Source organism: Quercus suber, unplaced genomic scaffold, assembly GCF_002906115.3.
Source record: "Quercus suber isolate HL8 unplaced genomic scaffold, Cork oak 2.0 scaffold_600, whole genome shotgun sequence".
NCBI lineage: Eukaryota > Viridiplantae > Streptophyta > Magnoliopsida > Fagales > Fagaceae > Quercus > Quercus suber.
This window is the reverse complement of record NW_027070044.1, coordinates 238,762-259,973: the sequence shown is the minus strand read 5'-3', so window position 1 is coordinate 259,973 and position 21,212 is coordinate 238,762. Positions and strand designations below refer to the sequence as shown.

Sequence of the window (21,212 nt, the reverse complement as noted above, 5' to 3'; positions counted from 1 at the left end):
ACTGCGTACCGCAAGGGAAATTTGGAGTGCTCTTGCCAAAGCATTCTATGATGGATCGGATGAGACACAACTCTTTGCATTGAATCAGCGTGCCTTCACCACCAAACAAGCTGGTCGACCTCTATCAACTTATTATGGTGAGCTTGTCGAAATTTTCCAAGAATTAGATTATCGTGATAAAGTTATCATGAAGGATCCCGATGATATAGTCACCTATAAGAAATCTGTTGCACGGTTGAGAGTGCACATCTTTCTTAGTGGCCTGGATGCAGAATTCGAACAGATTAGAGGTGAGGTTCTTCGGAAGGACCCCTCGATGGACCTCGACGACACCTATGCCTATGTCCGTCGAGATGCCGTACGCCAAGCTACCTTAAATGCTGAACCTGATAATCCTGAGTCTTCCGCTCTAATGGCTCAACGCTCTAAGCCCCAGCCTCGACAATCCGCTCAAAAGACTGATTCTGACCAAGCACGATCTCAGAAGGGCAGTTATGAAATAGGTGCTGCCAAACCCGAACGTTTGTGTACTCACTGTGGTGAGACAGGCCATACAAAGGCACGGTGTTATGACTTAATTGGCTATCCAGATTGGTGGGATCCAGCAAAGGCACCGCGCAAGCGCAATTCGAAGCCAAACCACCAAGCCTCTGTTGCTGTGACCAAACCTTCCAATGATGTTGCAGAAGCTTCCTCTTTGATTGCTACTTCAGGTAACATTGGTAAGGTTTTCCATACTTCTGCATCAAATAGTAGTAGTAGTACATGGATAATTGATTCCGGTGCTACGGATCACATGACCTTTGACAGTCAGCATGTTCCATCTATGAAACAGTCCACCACACATATAGTCTCTATCGCCAATGGCAATCCCTCACCTGTGATTGGGGAATGTTCAATTCCTCTCTCAGATAATTTGAATCTTGATTCTGTTTTAGTTGTACCTTCCCTCAACCATAATTTATTGTCTGTCGCTCAAATAACTAGTGCGTTGTATTGTGTTGTGATTTTTTGGCCTAACCTTTGTGTTTTTAAGGACATTCGAACTCGGAAGACGATTGGTTGTGGTACTAGAAGGAGGAAGCTGTACTATCTGGATCTGAAGCCTACTAGCTCACATCAGTTGGCTCAAGCTCTTTCAGCGAATCAGATCGACAAGTCCTCCAAAATTTGGTTGTGGCACAGGCGCTTGGGTCATGCATCTTTTGGATATTTAAAAGTATTGTTCCCAAAGTTGTTTTCTTAGTTAAATACATCAGATTTCAAATGTAGTATTTGTGAACTTGCAAAAAGTCACCGTGTATCGTTCCCCTTGAGTATGAATAAAAGTCCAGTACCTTTTATGTTGATTCACTCTGATGTATGGGGGCCGGCCAAAAACCCGTCCTTGAATGGTTCTCATTGGTTTGTCTCATTTATTGATGATCACACTCGTATGACTTGGGTTTGCTTGATGAAATCAAAAAATGAAGTTAGCTCCTTGTTTCAGAAATTTCATAAGATGATCGCCACTCAATACCAATCTCACATACAAGTTCTTCGCACTGATAATGGTGGAGAATTTGTTAATCAGGACCTGAAGAAGTACTTGCAAGAACATGGCATATCTCACCAGACAACTTGCCCTTATTCCCCTCAACAAAATGGGGTTGCGGAGCGCAAGAATCGCCACCTACTTGAAGTTGTACGAGCCTCTTTGTTTGGAGCTCACATGCCCACCAGTTACTGGGGTGAAGCGCTCAGTGTTGCAGCTTACCTCATTAACCGTGTACCCTCCAGCTCGCTGAATTTTCAAACTCCCTTTGAAGTTCTTCATTCGACTGTAACTGCTCCTACTGCTCCGAATTTATCACCTAGAATTTTTGGGTGCGTGGCATTTGTGCATCTTCCTAAGCCATTGCATGATAAGCTAGAACCACGAGCCCTACGATGTGTCTTTGTTGGCTATGCCTCACTTCAGAAAGGCTACCGCTGCTATCAGCCCCCATCACGGAAAATGTATGTCACCCTTGACGTTGTCTTTCATGAAAATGACATGTACTATACTGTTCCCGAGTCCTCAATTCAGGGGGAGAGACGAAGTGAATTGCATACTCTAAATCTAAATCCTTCTTTGGACCATTTGAATACAAGTGGTGAATTTTTGGATAAAAGTGGTGAGTGTCCAGATGAGGAAACTGTGCTACGTGAGCAACCTATTCTTGACCAACCGGATGTTAGTTTGAATGGGGAAAATAATCAGAATCAGATGGAAGCGACTCCACTTCAAGTACCATCTAACCAATTGTTTTCTGAGGTCAATTCCTTTCCTGAACTCCAGGTACAACCCCAGGTACATTCTGAATCTCAATTCCTTCCAAAAGTACTACCTAATCGAGCCACTAGAGGTATACCTAGAGTTAACTATAAACCTGTTCTTAGTTCCAATCCTAAGTATCCCATGAGCAACTATGTATCCTACCATAGACTGTCAAAAGAAAGTGAGTCATTTGCGAATCAATTATCTGTTGTATCTATTCCTACTAAAATGCAGGAAGCTCTGGGAGATCCTAGGTGGAAGGAAGCTATGAATGAAGAAATGAAGTCACTTCAAAAGAACTCAACTTGGAAAGTTGTCGAGCTGCCTGAAGGAAAGAAACCTGTTGGATGTAGGTGGGTTTTCACAGTCAAATACAAGGCAGATGGAACCATTGAACGATTCAAAGCTAGACTAGTTGCCAAGGGGTACACTCAAACTTATGGAATTGACTACATGGAGACATTCGCACCAGTAGCAAAAATCAATACTGTTCGTATTCTTATATCCTTGGCGGTGAATCTTAACTGGCCATTGCACCAGTTTGATGTGAAAAATGCCTTTTTGCATGGAGATCTTCAAGAAGAAGTATACATGGAGTTGCCTCCTGGATGTAATATGCAGTCAGAAGGTGGAAAACATGTCTGCAGATTGAAAAAGGCCTTATATGGTCTGAAGCAATCTCCAAGAGCATGGTTTGGAAGGTTTACGAAGTCAATGAAAGCTTTTGGATACAAGCAGAGTAACTCAGATCATACCCTTTTTGTGAAGCATAAAAAAGGAATGATTACTTGTCTCATTGTGTATGTTGATGATATGATAGTAACGGGAAATGATTCAGAAGAAAGGAAAGCATTGCAGGACCATCTAGCCCGAGAATTTGAGATGAAGGACCTTGGTCCATTGAAATACTTCCTTGGTATTGAAGTGTCAAGATCAAAGGAAGGTGTCTTTCTATCTCAACGAAAATATGCCTTAGATTTACTAAGTGAGACTGGTATGATAGCATGCAGTCCAGTTAGCACTCCTATGGAAGAAAATTTGAAGCTAAGCATATATCCGGATCAAGTCCCAACCAACAAGGAGAGGTATCAAAGATTAGTTGGTAGACTGGTGTATCTTGCACATACTCGGCCTGACTTGGCATATGCACTAAGTGCCGTAAGCCAATTCATGCATTCTCTAAGCGAAGAACATATGAATGCAGTTACTCGCATTTTGCGCTACTTGAAGTCATCTCCAGGGAAAGGGATTATGTTTAAAAAGGGGAATAATTTGGATGTCAAAGGATACACTGATGCAGATTGGGCTAGATCAATCAAAGATAGGCGGTCTACAACAGGATATTTCACTTTTGTAGGAGGGAATTTGGTCACTTGGTGAAGCAAAAAGCAAGCTGTAGTTGCTCTATCTAGTGCTGAATCTAAGTTCAGAGGAATGGCTAAGGCAGTATGTGAATTATTATGGATCCGTAATTTATTAAAGGATTTGAATATTAAGCATGACAGCCCAATGAAGCTATATTGTGATAACAAGGCAGCTTGTGATATTGTCCATAACCCAATTCAGCACGATCGAACCAAACATGTGGAAGTTGATAGGCATTTCATCAAGGAAAAACTAGAAGCAAGGATCATTGAAACACCTCATGTCTCGTCTCAAGAACAACTTGCTGACCTACTCACCAAGGCCGTATCAAGTCGAGCATTTCATGATGGTCTCAACAAATTGGGAATGAGCGACATCTACGCACCAACTTGAGAGCATATCTCTAATCTAGGAAACATATATAATTGGAATGGAAACATATATATTTACAATCAATCTATATACGGAAGTCTACCAACTTGGAATTATTTCTAGAATCTTCAACATATATGACATTATGACCTTGCCACCTAGTTATCACAGTAAGGGGGAGTCCAATTCTGATTCTATTTCTGTTACAACAAGTCCTATGGTGTGCAAGCTTGTTAAGTCTCTTTATGGTCTCAAGCAAGCTTCCAGGCAATGGAATGCCAAGCTTTCTGCCACAATCTTAGCTCTTGGTTTTGTCCAATCACAGGCAGATCACTCCTTATTTGTTCACTCTAATGGTTCTCAATTCACTGCATTATTAATCTATGTGGATGACATGGTTATTACAGGCAATGATTCAGCTTGTGTTGATAGATTGAAAAAGGTTCTAGATCAAAAGTTTGGAATCAAGGACCTTGATTCACTCAAATATTTTCTAGGACTTGAAATTGCTAGAAGCCCCAAAGGAATTAGTATTAGTCAAAGGAAGTATGCTCTTGATATTCTTAAGGAGGCTGGTATGATTGGTTGCAAACCAGCTAAAACGCCAATGGAGCAGTAACTAAAGCTGTCCAAAGGTGAGGGAGAGTTGCTTAAAGATGCTGGGCAGTTTAGAAGATTAATTGGGAAGTTAATGTAGTTCAATGTACTTTGGCGCATTGCTATTCTACCACAGATTGATTATGATACTCTAAACCGTATTCTCATCCAAGTTATTGATTCTCCTTTTATAGTGTAGCATATTTCTTAATTTTTCTGTTTACTTTCTTTCAAGTGCTAGAAAATGTTTTCCTTGTCTCTTTTGTTGTTGTTTATCAGGTGGTTGGCTAAAACTAATATTTTATTATTCTTCTTTGTTCCTTTTCTCTTTATTCTGAATGTAGCATATATTTTTTATATTATTATTTTTAAATTTTGGGAAATAAACTTGTTGACCATGCGTTTTAGTTTAGTATTTGGCTTTTTAAAAAATATTAAAAATCCTAAATCCCTTCATATGCTTTAAAAAAATAAAAATTAAAAGAGAAAGAGAATAGTGTTTCCTGTTGATTCAGGCCGGCCTTGTAAAATATACTTGATTTATTTGGTACTTTATTTGTAAATTGTATTGGATGCACGCTTATTTGATCCTCTCAGAGTTTTAATGTTTGAGAATTAACTAATGGTGTAGGAAAAAGATAGCTGCCAGTTATGACCTTATTAATGTTGAAAAAAAATAAAAAGGCACCTATAGAAATGGTTTTACGTGTATGTTGGGTTTTGATTTTACAATGCCATCAGATATAGGGTTTTTTGGTCCTAAAACCTGAACCTGTGATTAATTTTATATTAGCTAACCAGAATATAAAGAGCATTAAGTTCATTGACTAGGTAAAGGTAAGAATCTGCTAAACGTTGTGCAAAAGATTCCAGCTTTAGTGTTTAATCCAAAATTTCAATCTTTTGTTCATGCACAGGCAAAGAGAATGCTGAAAATTTTCAGGATTAAGACAACGCACCAAAGCATAGAATATAAAATAATTGACCTGAGTGATTGATGCAAGGACCAGTTGTATGTGCTTTGAAACGAAAATATTTCCCCATCCTAATGTCCTCACCCTATTACTACTTGAGACAAAACAAAAACCAAACCCTATCATTGTATCAGCATTCCTTGATAGAAGGGCAATTCTATATGTCACTCAAATGCCCATTGGTTCTCCTTCCGAACCTCCGCTTCTTCTTCTGGAGTGTAATCATTCTTGATGTGGAATGTCTCGCGAATCTCTTGTGGAGTCTTTCCCTTCATCATGTCTGCCACAGTCTTGCAAGTCAAGTCCAACAGCCCCTTAATGTCCAAATAGTTGGCCGCCTAAAAATTGGAACAATAGGAACAACACCAATTCACCAAGTAAGACAATGAATACAAAATTAGAGAAAATTATAATAATGTCTTATAAATGAGTGAGCATAAATGAAAGTGGTCAATTCAACGGTCCTACTAAGGGCATGCACACCACAAATACCAAAAGTTGCTAAAGCAAAAACTGCATCACAGCATAAAAAATACAAGAAATTCTAGGTTATAATCCTATAGTAGCCCTTTTTATAAAACCAGGCATCATACATTGCTTGCTCAGTTTTTCACAACATGGATGCATGACTACATAGCAAGTAGCAATGACAGTAAACAAGTAGCAATGACAGTAAAGTGTAATCAGTTAAGCTTCAAGGTTCTAAATACAATTTATCAAAAATCAAGAGATGAGAGAACATATTTTCTCATCATAAAACTAAATTCCTTTGATACCCAAGAAGTAACCATACATATTAAAAGTTTAAAACCAAAAGCAGATAGCACTGATATCACTATCAAACTGCTATCCATTGTAGCAAACAATCTTTTGGATTTAAAATGACATCTAGGAACAACAATTTATAGAACTTCTACCTCTCAATCAATGTTCATTTTATTCACTATTTATTATAACAAAATAACCATGAGCTGAACAACACCTAAACCAACAAACCCAACTATACTGAATCTCCACAACCAAGCAAACAATTTATGAAACCACCATAACATAACAAAATCATTAACAACAGGACTGACAACATAATCCCATAACATATATATGCATAACACAACTTAATAACATAGAAAAGAGATGGAAGAGGTAGAGGCAAACTCAAGATAATCAACATATCATCAATCAGAACATTCAACTTTTTAACTTGTTTTCTCAGCATCAAAACAGATAAAAGAACCCATCCTTTTCCTTCTCGCCTCTTATTTTCTCAGCATCAAAACACATTATTAGTGATTTTAAAAAAAAAAAAAAAAAAAGAACTATTACAATAGTAAATAATAATAAAACAAATAAATAAATAAATAAAAAAATCCATTCAATGCATAACCCCACAAAAAAGACATACTAATCAAAGAAAAAAAATAAAAAAAATGAAGGGAAAAATATCAATCAGCCCATTGAAAACCCAAAACAAAAACCCTTTTCATTTGAAAAGTATAACATAACAGGACTCAAATTTCCTCTCTTTTTTCTATTTGAACAAAAATCTTCTTTTTTTTTTAAACAACAAGAGAACAAAGATTGCTTAATAAGCCCAAGGGCTAAAGCATAATGAAGGGCAAAAGAAAACATTCTGCTCATTGAAAAACCCCAAAACTAAAAACTAAACATAACTGTACTTAAAGTTCCAATCTTTTTTTCTTCCTTGCTGATAGGTAAAAGAGCTAGTAATGGGTAAAGTTCCAATCTTTTTTCCTTGTCACCCTCTTGTTTTCTCAAGATCCAAACAGAAACTCAATAAAGAAACTTTTTTTTTAAAAAAATATTAAACTATTAACAAACCAAAAAAAAAAAATTCACAACACAAACAATCAATGAAAGCAGTAAAATAAAGCAGAAAGAATCGCCAAAAGGGTACTTTGAAAAGGAACGAAAGGTGTAGTACGGACCAGAATGAGGTCGAAGAGAGTGTTCTGGTCGACCTTGACGAACTCAGTGTCCCATTCAGTGAGTGGGTTGGTGGTACTGTTGGAAGTGTAAGAGGTCACAGAGGGCTCAGACTCGCCAGCAGCCTCTTTGTGCTTCTTGCAGTACTCGATGACCCGTGAAAGAATGCCACTCGTGACGTTTGGCAATGGTATCTCATTGTTGGCGCAGCCATCTTCGATTATGTGCTTTATGGTCTGTGACTCCATAGCCACGCTCTCGTCCACCTCAAAGGACTCGCCGTCTGAGCTTTTCAGGGTCACCTTCTTCGTGTTCTTGTTCTCCTTCTCCTTGTTACTCACCACCACGCTTGTTGAAGACGACGCCATTGTTGTTTTCACAGATAGAGAGAGAGCTAGAGAGCTGTAGTGACCATCTTCGATTATGTGCTTTATGGTCTGTGACTCCATAGCCACGCTCTCGTCCACCTCAAAGGACTCGCCGTCTGAGCTTTTCAGGGTCACCTTCTTCGTGTTCTTGTTCTCCTTCTCCTTGTTACTCACCACCACGCTTGTTGAAGACGACGCCATTGTTGTTTTCACAGATAGAGAGAGAGCTAGAGAGCTGTAGTGCTGGGATGAGAAGGTGAAAGAGTGTAGGACAGAGTATTTATAAAGGAGGCGTGGGGCTTAAGAAACTGAGGCGGCGTGGTTTTTGTGTTGTGTACTTTTTTTTTCCTTTTTTTTTTTTTTCTTCTTTTTTTTTTTCTTTGTAGCATAGGGTTTTTAAAAATTTTATTATTTTAAGGGTTCTAAAAGTATTGCATGAAAACCAATGAAAATATGCCACGTACTTATTCAAGTGTTTCGTCTCTCTCCTCTCACGGACCCACTCATAATCTTCCTCTTCTACTTCTTTAAATTGTCTCTCTCTTCGTTCCCTCCGTTAAGGGAAGAGACTCTGAATCGATATATCAATAAGGGCAAGAGAACAGAAGCGAAAACAGAACCATGAAGTTCTCCCCAAAAAAAAAAAAAATTAAAAAAAAAAAAGAGAGAAAGAAATTGCTACGGATGAAAAGGCCGTGACTGCTAATTGGATCTTTGCAAACCAGTTTCTTAACCCAGTTGCTATTCATCCCTCTATTCTGATTCTACAAGAAGAAAAAAACAACATTCAATTGAAATTTTTTTTTTTTTTTTTTAACAAATCAGAAAAACCTTCAGATCTATCAAACGCAAAAACGACAGAGTTGAGCCAATCAATGACTTCTCTGCGGGACTTGAGCCTGTTGTTAGTGTTAATATGCCCATTTGCAACCCAAGGAATTTCCACTCCTTTTAAGTTTTTTTTTTTTTTCTCTTACTTTTTGAGGTTGATATGCTTGTTTTCTGGCTCTCTTTTTACTTTCAGATTTAATGCCCATTGCCACTGTGTTGATGCACGGATCAGTGCGGGGAAGAGCAATGGATTTGATGTTATGGAAAAAAAACAAAAAGTCGCGAGAAGAGAGAGTTACAAAGGGAACGGGGAGAGAGAAAATTCAAAGAAGAAGATAAGAATTGTGAAATAAGCCAAATACCAACGTGCCAAGTTTTTATTAGCTGGCGTAAAAGGAGTGTTTTACGCAAGCTTTCGAACCGAATTTAAACTCTTTTTAAAAGTGTTGCATGAAATTAGTTTTTTATTTTTATTTTTTTTAAGCAAAGCATTTATTAAATGCCATTAAAAAGTACTTTTTAAAAAAATTGAGAATTTGGCTACATTTATCAAAATTGTTGTTTGAAGTATAAATTACTAAAAATGACAAAATAATTTCACAACATTTTACAATAATTTTTTTTTTGAGAAATTAACACACACACAATAGAAAGAGAAAGAAGATTTCAAAATAATTTAGTGAGTAAAAAATTTATGTTAGTAGTAGCCTAAAGTAAAATTAATAATAATTTACCACTTAAATTTTGTAAAAAAAATATTGTGAATATAACATTATTTAAATATAACTATTCTATTTTTTTAATATATTTATACGCACCCCCTACCCCTAACCCAACACCTTTCCCCATTTATTTTGTTTTTTTTTTCTCCTTCCTTTTTTTTTTTTTCCAACCACAAGTAGAGATGTGCAACAAACCGACCAAAATCCACTCGATCCGACCCAACCCATCGAGTTAGATCAGTTTTTAGGGGTGGTGGGTTGGGTTGGGTCATGAATTTTTTTTTAACAATGGGTCAGGTTGGGTTTGGGTCATGAGATTTACAAACCCGTCTAACCCGACCTAACCCACCTATATTTAATATATATATTTAAATATAAAAATATATATTATATAATTTTGTTATTTATTTTTTTCTCCTCGTCCTAAATAAAACTCAAACCCTAAGTTTTTCTTATATAGTTTGTGTTTGTTTGACGTTATACTCACAATTATTTTATTATAATTTTTTTTATACAAGATAGAATTTTTACTCTAACCTAATCTAAGTGTATATTTGTGTGAACCTCCCTCCTGGATACTTAAACCTCGACTCTTACCCTACACATTCCACAAGCATTTATACTTGTGGAGTGACCAACACACTAAAGGTGCACGGTGATTTTATTATAAATCTGCTTTTACTTGTAGTGGTGTTGTTCTAATACTCAATTTAATGATAATAATAGTAATTAAAAAAAAAATTGTCTAACCCAACCCGATCCACGTGAGTTGGGTTAGTTTGGGTTAAACCCCTATGATGGGTTGGGTTGGATTTGATTTTTTTTAACCCACCATGATGGGTTGAGTTGAAAAAACTTTTCAACTCGGCCTATGCACACCCCTAATCACAAGAACCAACCTTTCACCTTTTAAGGGTTATAAAATGTAATTTCCTAAATAAAATTATTACCAAACTAAAGAAATTAAAGTGCTAGTTATACCTATATATTATAATGAAAAGGTGTTGCCTGTATGATGTATCACACATCTTATTACTTAATAGAAAAACAAANGATGTCGCTCTTGACAATAGCTCTTTATCATCAAATTAAGACACCAATCGGTTTTTGGTGTAGACAGAGATTGAATCTCAATATTTTATTCAACTGTCAGAAATTTTATCAGTTGAGCTAACTGGAACCACATGACTTTTACTTATAACTAAAGGAAATTGACAAAAATGAAATTCATTTAACGAAAGAAAACTGTCAAACAAAATATGGGTTTTATATCTGGGCCTTAATAAGCCCAATGATTAAACTAGGACAATCAGAGCCCACCAAAATTTAATGAGTTCAAAACTCGTTGCCTTGTTCCCTTATTTGGTAATTAGCTGCCTACCCAAAGAAAAAGAAAAGACAAGAAATGAGAGGTAATAAATTTTCACATTGTACTATAGACCCCTTCTTTTTTTAAAGAAAAAAATACGTGATATATTATTAATCATGAATTAGGAAAATCAGACAAAATATCCAGTGGAACAGGCTCCAACCAGATTTGTAATAAAAAATAAAGTTTTGCTCTCTAGGTTAAAGCACATGCAACTGTATTGCCTTGCGACCTACATGAAAGAAACAAATACTATAGACCTAAGATCATATTTCATCTTCGTAACAGATATGGAGTTTTATGACTAATCTAGTTGCTTTATATATTATCAAAAAAAAAAAAAAAAAAAAACTGAGACCCCCCCCAAAAAAGAAGTAGAAGAAGAAGAAGAAGGTATGAAGGCATGAGTACTACTGTGATTGTAATTTTAGTGAACTTAATTTATCACAAGTCATAACCTGAAGTTGGAATGGCCTAGATGATATTTTAGAATTATAAAATGCCTCAACTAATTTGTTTTTCTATTAAGTAATAAGATGTGTGATACATCATACAGGCACACCTTTTCATTATAATATATAGGTATAACTAGCACTTTAATTTCTTTAGTTTGGTAATAATTTTATTTAGGAAATTACATTTATAACCCTTAAAAGGTGAAAGGTTGGTTCTTGTGATTAGGGGTGTGCATAGGCCGAGTTGAAAAGTTTTTTCAACTCACCCATCATGGTGGGTTAAAAAAAATCAAATCCAACCCAACCCATCATAGGGGTTTAACCCAAACTAACCCAACTCACGTGGATCGGGTTGGGTTAGACAATTTTTTTTTAATTACTATTATTATCATTAAATTGAGTATTAGAACAACACCACTACAAGTAAAAGCAGATTTATAATAAAATCACCGTGCACCTTTAGTGTGTTGGTCACTCCACAAGTATAAATGCTTGTGGAATGTGTAGGGTAAGAGTCGAGGTTTAAGTATCCAGGAGGGAGGTTCACACAAATATACACTTAGATTAGGTTAGAGTAAAAATTCTATCTTGTATAAAAAAAATTATAATAAAATAATTGTGAGTATAACGTCAAACAAACACAAACTATATAAGAAAAACTTAGGGTTTGAGTTTTTTTAGCCCCCTCCCCCCCAAAAAAGTTTTTCTAGTACCATAAATAAATTCACTATTTTTGCCACAATTCTCCTATGTGGCAGGCTGTGATTGACATTCTATCATTTTTATATGGACCACTATAAGAGCTAAGAGCAAAACGGGGCAATTTCCCTTTAACTGGTCATAAAAATCCTTTGAAGTACTGCTATATGTTAAATTATTTGCCCTTTTTTGACATTAGAGCAGAAAAACAAAGAAACAATTTCCCATTTTTACTATAAACAAACCGAAATATAATAAATAAATAAATAATATCTCGCACTTAAGAAAGTTTAGAGACAACAAAATTTCACAATATTTTCATGCAACTCTTATTTTTAATTGGGGTAGTCCATGAATAATTTATTTTGACTTATGACGTGCAAACACCTCAATTAATTGTGATAATATTGTGAGATTTTGTTGTATTACTTAAAGAATTCCTCACACTTTAAACAAACCGTGACACCAAAATAAATGCCACCAAGCTATCATTCCGCTATTAGCAATTTTTATTTTTTATTTTTTTGAGAATCTACGCTTAACACTTTTAAATTGATATATTTTCTTAATTTATTTTAAGAAATCAAATTATATGTCTAAACTTTGCGTATATAAACTAACCTTTTAATTGGTTTTTTTAAGGTTGTTTACAATTTTAATAGATTTTGTACAATAATTATTGTTGTTTATAATTAATTAATTATTTTTTTTACTTTACTATTTTTTTATCAGACTTTTTTTTACTTTTAATTTTGCCAAAAGTTGTTGATAAAGGTAAGTCTAAAAGTTTGATAAACTCATTCACATAAGGCAAAACTGACAGTCCTGATGAACTTGTCCACCTTTGCTTATGCATTCATAGACATGAACGATGGTTCCACCTCAAGGCCGACGGCTGCACCTTGAGATCAACGACACTTGAATGAGATGACTAGAATGCATAGATGAGATAAGAAAACCTTTGACGGGTCTAACATGGCCTAATTGGGCCTCCACGCATGAGTATATAAGGAAACATTTTGTACCCCACGGTTAACGCTAATCAAGGGGATTCCTACAAGGAAAGGATCCCGCAAAATACGTGTATTAATGATGATCTTCCCTACAAGGAAATGCCATTTATGCCAAAGAACGGATGTCAACCCTATGCTACTATTAAAACTTCAAAACCCTCACACACCAAGGTACGCATAATTTACCATAATTTTGGCACTCTAGAGTTGTGAAGAAAGTTCTCTAACTTAAGTTTCGGAGAGTTTTTGGTTGGTACCATACTGGTACTCTCTTAAGGTTTTATTTTTTTTGTATTGTGCAGGTGTTGTTTTGAGTACGTGAAGATTGTATGACTTACTGGTGATTTTTAGTATCATCAGTTATGTATTTATTTGTGCATATAAAATTTTAAAAGAACCCATTTATTATTATTATTATTATTTTTTTATTATTTTAAGAACCCATTTTATAATATCAAGTTCCGTTGAAAATGCTAGTTCAAAACTCTCCTCTTTTCTCACTCTAGTCTCTCTCGCTTGAAGGCACGAGCGTCTCTCGTCTCTTCTCAGTTCTCAGTCTCTCTCTGTAAGTATATGAACAAATGATTGAATCTATGGAATTTAGATTTATCAGTCTTGATATTTGTGATTGTGAGATTCATTACCTACTTGATTTTTGATGCTTCTCTATATTTCTTTGAATATTCCATGCTAAAGTTATGTCCTCTAGCTGAAGAATTTACTGAATCTTGCATCATACTGACATGGGTTCTTCATATTTTTCATGAATTTCACCACAATATTGTTGTTTGGGGTAGTTGGTTAGTTGGTACTATAATTTCATTTTGCCTTATATCAATCACTAGGTAACATCTGCAAGCTTGGTACAGGTATTTTTCGCAAAAATGGTCCTTATCTAATAGAACTAATGCACCCATTTCTTTGGATCTTACATTTCACCCAAACAAAGTCTTAACTATTTGAGTGTTGTCTATACCATGGGGCTATTTGTTATTTAATAGAATTGGTGATTCAAGATTAGCTAGGAGACTATCTATTGTTGAATCATTTTTGTTCATACAATCATTGATTATCACTTAGGCAGCACGACACTTCATTTGGGCTGTCGTATTTGTCTGTTGTACTGGTGTCGTATCCGTGTCACTTGTAACCACCGTTTCATGTTATCATTTTTAAAAAATTGCTCGTGTCACTGTGTCGTACCCATACCAGCACCTGTGTCCATGTCCTTGCTTACTAGATTATCACCCTTTAATACTGATTGTTTTTGTATGTGCAGCTGTTGGTGCCATATTGTAAGCAATTGATTTAGTTTGCGCACTGCAGGTACACGATTTTCATCCTTAATTCCTTATACAAATGTCAGACATGGAAATTGACATGTTTGATAAATGCATGATATTTCTCTCATGTTAAACTTCAAGGTTCTCAATCAAGATGAAACACCCTCATTTCATAGTAGTGTATTCGGTGAGGGAGTGGTGAATGGTGCTGACTTTATCGTGATTTTTAATGCGGTCCAATCACTTGATTTCAGCAGCATCGATTGTCTTATAGCATTAAAGTTGTAGCATTAAAGTTGTAGTGGACCTTTCTTTATCCCTTTTTCACTGGTACTGCTCTTGGATAGCATTAAGTTGTTTTTGCAGTTGTTTTTTGCTTATTATTATTGCTTCTTCTTTTCTGTATGTAGAGCACATAGTAAACAAGCAAACATGACAATCTTTGTGACATAATTGTGTTGTACTGGATTGTAAAGCATCAAGCTCAAAGGCTTGCTACTTAGTGTTATATGTCTATGATCATATGTTGGACTTTCTATTTTTGTTTCACTTGAAAGTTGTTTTTGAAAAAATAATTATTGGCTTGCTAAATTTTAATGAACTTTTTGTGGGGAATTTGGTACACATTATCATCTAACTTCCTATACTGTAACTTTCATGCAGGTCTTATAAGTGCGTATATCATAAAGACACTTTACATTGGAAGGTAAAATCAAATGCACTTTGTTTTCAGCCTGAAGTTGTTCGTTCTATGTATCTGTTGCATTCACTTTTAGTACTGTTTGTTCTAGTGCTCCTGTAATCATAAAGAGAGTATGATTTGGAATGAAAATGTTATGTGTTGAGAATCTGAGCTCCTCTTTTGTTTGGTGGTGATGCCAAACACCCTTATTTGTTGATGCCTAGAATTAAGGAAAATTCTAAGTGGTGAAGCCTATGTTTGTTCTGTTTAACCTTTTGTTCTTCTTTAATCCTATTGTTCTACATAACTTTCAGTTGGTTCATTGGTAATATTGTTAATGGATCTATGCCCTGCCATGATCATAAATGGTTATCACCCCCTCACATATAGTTGTTGACTTTCTAGCCTTATGTTCAGAAGTCTGATGCATTTGCATCACTTTAAAGTATGCATGCCATTCATTCTCAGTGCAATTAATATTAATCTGTAACCTAGGAAATCCGTGCAGCTCAATCCTTAGATACTTCTGGTGCTTATATACACATTTACTTGAAGCCAAGTTTGTAATTACAATTATGTACTGAAGACTACATTATTGCACACATTTGAAAGGCATTACGAATTTGGACCTAAACAGAAGTAGAGAGCTAAATGGGAAAGAACAGATGGAACTAAACTAATGAGAAAATTAGTGAATGTGATACAAGGAAAAGATGGGAAAAAGAATGTGGCTTGAGTTAGTGGTAAATGAGAACATTGAAAAAGATTTAGCAGGATCCATGTCTCAAAATTGAGATATGATCACATTTTTTATTTACCATCTTTTGCATACCTAAATGATTAATTATGACTTATATGTAAGTCTTGTTATACAATTTGACATTGTTAGCTAGTGCAAGCTTTGTTGGAAATTTCCAAAATGTGGGTCATAAAGATTGCTTGAGAAGTTGGTTTTACCTGGGGGAATAGATTATTACTTTCTCATTGAATTTTTATGTGCTTTATAGATTCTACTATGTGCACTTTGGTGGCAGAGATTATATTGAATGAGTAGGTGTGTGACTATGTGTATGCATTATTAGTTTTTTTTGGTTGTGTGGAATATTTTTGTGCAACATTCATTTGTTACCTTTGTTTGGTCGTGTGGAATCTTGTTGTCCTCATTCATGTTGATTTAGGAGTATTAATTGCTGATTTTTTTTTTCTGCAATAATATATTGCTCTGTCAGTTGTTAATAGTTGAATCATTTTTGGTCCCATAAGGACTGATTATCATTAGTTTTTGAATAATCTATGTAAGGAATATATAATATCAGTTGCCATAGTGACCATACCAATAACTTGGCTTAGTGCTACCTAATAAAGTTAGCATAACTCACATGACATTCAAATGTGGAAGTTAGTTAATATACAAACAACCTAGATAACCAAATTTTTATTTATTTATTTAGTTGTGATTTATAATTGCTTATACGTACCTACGTAGTGATGCACATCACAGGCTTATGATGTCTAGTTTTACGTTTTAACATTTACTTGATNTTCTAATTGGCACAAAACTCCAATATTCTTTGGTATCTTTCCGGTAAACTGGTTCCATAACAAATTCAAGGAATTCAATATTGTTTGGAAAAGGGTCTCTCCAAACTAGTTTGAAGAGAAACCTTTCAAACTCCTCATATATCTGTTTATTGGATGTGAATTTTAAAATTCCAACCGTTGGAATGCATGTTCTTATTATACCCTCCATGCTCCCAAAATTTCAAGAAGATCAAAGATCAATAACTATGTCATCAATAAAATGTTTAAATCTCAAGTTTTTTGTGATCTAAAATTATACATAAAAAATAAATTTATTGATTGAATAGTAAATAAAATTTTATTTGAACGAAATTTAACATGTGTGTTAAGAACATAAAGAACATGCAATTCAATGGTTAGATTTTCAAAATTCACACCTAATAAAAAGATATATGAGAAGTTTGAAGGGTTTTAATTTGGAGAGAAACCTTGTCCATATTATTTTATGGATAAATTTTAGTTACAAAATTGGTTTAACCTTATATTACAACTTTACTCAATATCTTTTTATTGGAGGTGAATTTTGACAAATTCACCATTGGATTACATCTTCTTCTTATATCTTTCATGCTTCCAAAATTTTAAGCAAATTAAAAATCAATAGCCATGTAATCAATAAATTTTTTAAATTACAAGTTTTTGTAATTTAAATTATGTATAAAATATAAACTTATAGATCATATAGTAAATATTATCCAATTGACACAAAATTTAACATGTGTATTAAGAGCGTAAAGAACATGCAATTTAACGGTTAAATTTTCAAAATATGTAATAATATTTATTTTATTAAGTAGGTTTGTAGACTTAAGTTACAATCAATTTTGTAGCTAAACTTTGTCCTTATTTCATATTATTGGGTAATTTCATATATTTTTTTTAAAATTTTTTTTATATCATTTATGGGTTTGATTCAGTGATTGAGTTGCGATTGAAAAAAAAAAAATTAAAAAGGAAATTGAATAGATTAATAATTTGGTGGTTGGATTTGAATCTAGGTCCATCAAGTTGAACCAATTAAAACCTCCAAGAGTAGTGAAGTTGTATGAACTTGGATTTTGTTTCTCCAAAGATTATCTTTTAAGTATTTTTTAAAATACTTTTTCCTCTTTTATTTGTGTTTTTAAGAAAATTAATTTGAACTCAACAATAAGGATATTAAACAAAACAAAAAATGAAAAGTGGATATTAAGAATCCTATTCCAAGTATATATACATAACAATGTGACACTTTAAGCAAGATTATATTTTTTTTCAATAATTAAAGTTAATGAATTCTAGGTAGGGATTAGTAAGTCAATATTAAGAAATAACGTTTATTTTATTATATATATATATATATATATATATATTATAAGAAGGGTTTCAACCTATGACGTCCACTCTTGATAATAGTTTTTTATCATCAGACCAAAATACTAATCAGTTTGGTGTAGGCGAGGATTAAACCCCAGATCTCTTATACAACCATCAGGAACCTTATCAGTTGAGCTAATTGAAACCCACAAACCTTTAATTTAATCTGTTGGCAATTAAGAGACGAGTCATATTGAAAAACACACAAAAATATATGATTAAAAAAAAAAATCTCAACTTTTTTTTGAGAGAGTTTCAACCTATGACGTCCGCTTCTGAAATAACTCTTTATCATCAAACCAAAATACCAATCAATTTTTGTAGGGAGGATTGAACCCTAGATCTCTTTTTCAATCATCAAAGACTTTACTAGTTAAGCTAATTAGATCCCGCAAAATCACACTTTTTACATTACGCTGAATGCTAGAAGTCTTGGTCAAGTTGACTTTGTGGAAAATAGGAGTCACCCTAGAAAAATGGAGTCGGACCTTAGTAAAAGCATCAATAAGTGGACAGCAATAAGTCGAGCAAAACTAAGTTGTTCGTCCTTAGGCTTTATTCTTAGGAAGAATAGAAAAATGGAACCATGGAAAATAAGTCAATGGAGGAGATATTTATAAATCATTGGACAAATTTTCTATTTTATGTGTTTTGAAAGAATGATTGAGGAACGAAAAGTTGGAAATTTGGTGTATATTTCCTTTGCTAATAAAGATCATTGTTCATTAACTTCATTTCAGATTTTTTTTTCCCCCTTTCCTTTGAAGGGAAATTATGTTACTTACCTTAAACACATTTGGGGGGCTAGACAAGGAATTTTTTCCATCCCTAATCTAGCCTTCGTGCGCACACACACACACTCTTATGTAAAAGAATTTTTTTTTTTAATTTTTTAATCAAGAATTTTCATTTTGCCTTTTAGATTGGGTCATTTCATATTAATTTATGGGTTAGTTTCGGCTGTTGGGTTGCCATTCGAAGAAAAATGAAAAAGCAAAATAAAAAATATTATTGGCAGTTATCCTTTTAACCAGTTATCCTTTTAATTACAAAACGAGGAGTGGATTTTTTTTTTTTTTCCTTTTTAACCATAGCCCAAAGAAGTCAATACCATACCGAAGGCTGTACCGGTTTGGCGAGCGATACGATATATTTCGGGTACCAGTCAATATCGGTGTATCGTTTTGAGTTTATCGCTATTATTTTATATATATATATATATATATATATATATTGACAATCTTATTATTTATTTAGAATTATTTATAAATCTATATAACAATCCTTAAATTTATAATGGCATATTTTTCTAAATTAATTGCTCATTTTCAATATGATTATTTCTTGCTCAAATATCAACCCATTAATATAACCTGACATACTAGATTGTAATAATAATAAAAAGTTAAAAAGATGATATTAATTATTTTTTTTTAAAAAAAAAAAACATAAAATTACTTATCAAATGTGAATAGCAGCCAGCCTAAAAGTCAAGTATATTTGAAATTTGAACTCATTAGAGTTCACTTGGGGTGTCAGAACTCAAACAAAACAATTAAACNAAAAAAAAAAAAAAAAAAAAAAACGGCTAGATAAAACAAAAAGAGGAAGGCTAGGAGAATGGCCGACAACATGGGAAAACAACCAGTGAGGACGGCATCGTGAGCTTTCTGTTGCTAATTTTTTCCATTTTCTTCAAGTTTTTAGTACCGCCCGATTTCCATTTTTTGGCCGAGATGTCCGATATTCGGCGGTATGTTAGGTATAGTTCGATAAAAACCGGTATTTTATGTGGTACGAATCATGGGTATTTCTATACCAGTTCACTTGTCGGTACGATAAATTCCAGCCATATCGGCTGGTACGATACGAAATTGACTCCACTACCATAGCCACATGTTGATAAGAAATATTTTATTTCACATGGGGATGAATAACCTAAACGAGAGTCGTGATGGGTTTTATTTATTTATATTACAATAAAATAGCATTTGAATTTATGAGTTATGACATCAATATTATTTATTTGTTTATTTATTTATTGTCAAGAGTGTTTTAACTTTTTACTTAACTGGTTGACACCTCAAAATGTTTCCAATAGAAACATTCAAGGACTAAATCTTCCCACCTCCAACTATCAATGTATCAAAAAGAGATGACACCAATTAGTTTTTGATAACTTGGATCCCTTTTTCAAAGATAAAGAGACTTTTTTAGTTAATCTCGTTGGAATCCATGCAAAATAGTGGATTTTGTATTTTTTTTATTTTAAGTCTATCTTTTAATTGTTAAAATACTTTTCTGCCTTTGATTTTGTGTTTTCAAGAAAATTAATTTCAAATAAACGACAAAGAATTCTAACAGCAGGTGAAACTTTTTTATTTTTTGTTTTTTTTAATTTTAGTTCACGGTAGGGGAGACTTGGTCAAGCCTTCTTTGGAAAAATATGAGTCAAGTCAAGTTATTGTGGAAAATATGAGTCCAAATCTTCTGTCCCACTTTTCCTGCTCCACTCTATACTCCACCAATAAATACTTGCCACACGATACTATTAATTAATAACTGTAAGATTAATAAGTCAATAATTATAATATTTAATTAATTAGGTGAACACGTGGTAAGTATTTATTGGTGGAGTATAGAGTGGAGCAGGAAAAGTAAGACAGAAGATTTGGACTCGGAAAATATGAGTCATAGTAGAAAATTTGAGCATAACTTAAGCATCAACCAGTGGGTGACAATGAAAGAATTCTTAGATGGGTGATGGAGAGAATAAGAGAATAGGTTGGATTCGAACCTCCTGGATCAATTTTTCATAGATAAGAGACTTTAATTTCTCGTTAGCTTTATTTGTTTCGATGAAAAATCTTGTGTAAAGATAGTTTTCCGTATTTTTCAGTATTTGATAATATCAAAAAAAATAAGTTAAAGGAAAACTATCTTTAGTCAACAAAAAAAGTATGGCTTATTTTTAAAGATTGTTTTTTACTAAATTTTTTTAGAGAACAATTTTATCTCACACCAAACTAAATAAGGGAAGTTATAAGATTATTTTTCAACTCATTTAAAGTTGCTACCAAACATAAGAAAATGAGATAGTTTTATAGAAAATGTTTTTTGAAAAATAACTCATTTTCTATAAAACATCATCGCTGAAACAAACAGAATGATGGTGAAGTTGTGGGAATGTGGATTTTGTTTTTTAAGTTTATCTTTTTAATTACTAGAATACTTTTTTCCTTTGATTTGTATTTTAAGAAAATTAATTTGAAATAAAGAACAAAGTTTTTTTTTTTTTTTTT

At 33.8% G+C, this 21,212-nt stretch overlaps 1 protein-coding gene and 1 long non-coding RNA gene across 2 annotated transcripts in view; one reads left to right on the top strand and one right to left on the bottom strand.

Moving 5' to 3' along the window:
* Nucleotides 1-5,588: 5,588 nt before the first annotated feature.
* On the bottom strand, nt 5,589-7,955 carry LOC112022847 (SKP1-like protein 1B). The gene is made up of 2 exons (XM_024055471.2): nt 7,554-7,955; nt 5,589-5,945 (listed from the first exon to the last, which is right to left on the bottom strand). The coding sequence occupies exons 1-2, from the start codon at nt 7,917-7,919 to the stop codon at nt 5,772-5,774; spliced, it is 540 nt and encodes a 179-aa protein (XP_023911239.1). The 5' UTR covers nt 7,920-7,955; the 3' UTR covers nt 5,589-5,771.
* A 5,502-nt stretch (nt 7,956-13,457) lies between these two features.
* Nucleotides 13,458-21,212, top strand: part of LOC136063961 (uncharacterized) — a 58,036-nt gene continuing 50,281 nt past the window's right edge. Inside the window, exons 1-3 of the long non-coding RNA XR_010625610.1 lie at nt 13,458-13,573; nt 14,288-14,334; nt 14,955-14,997. This is a non-coding gene — a long non-coding RNA (uncharacterized LOC136063961). The remainder of the gene's footprint in view (nt 13,574-14,287; nt 14,335-14,954; nt 14,998-21,212) is intronic.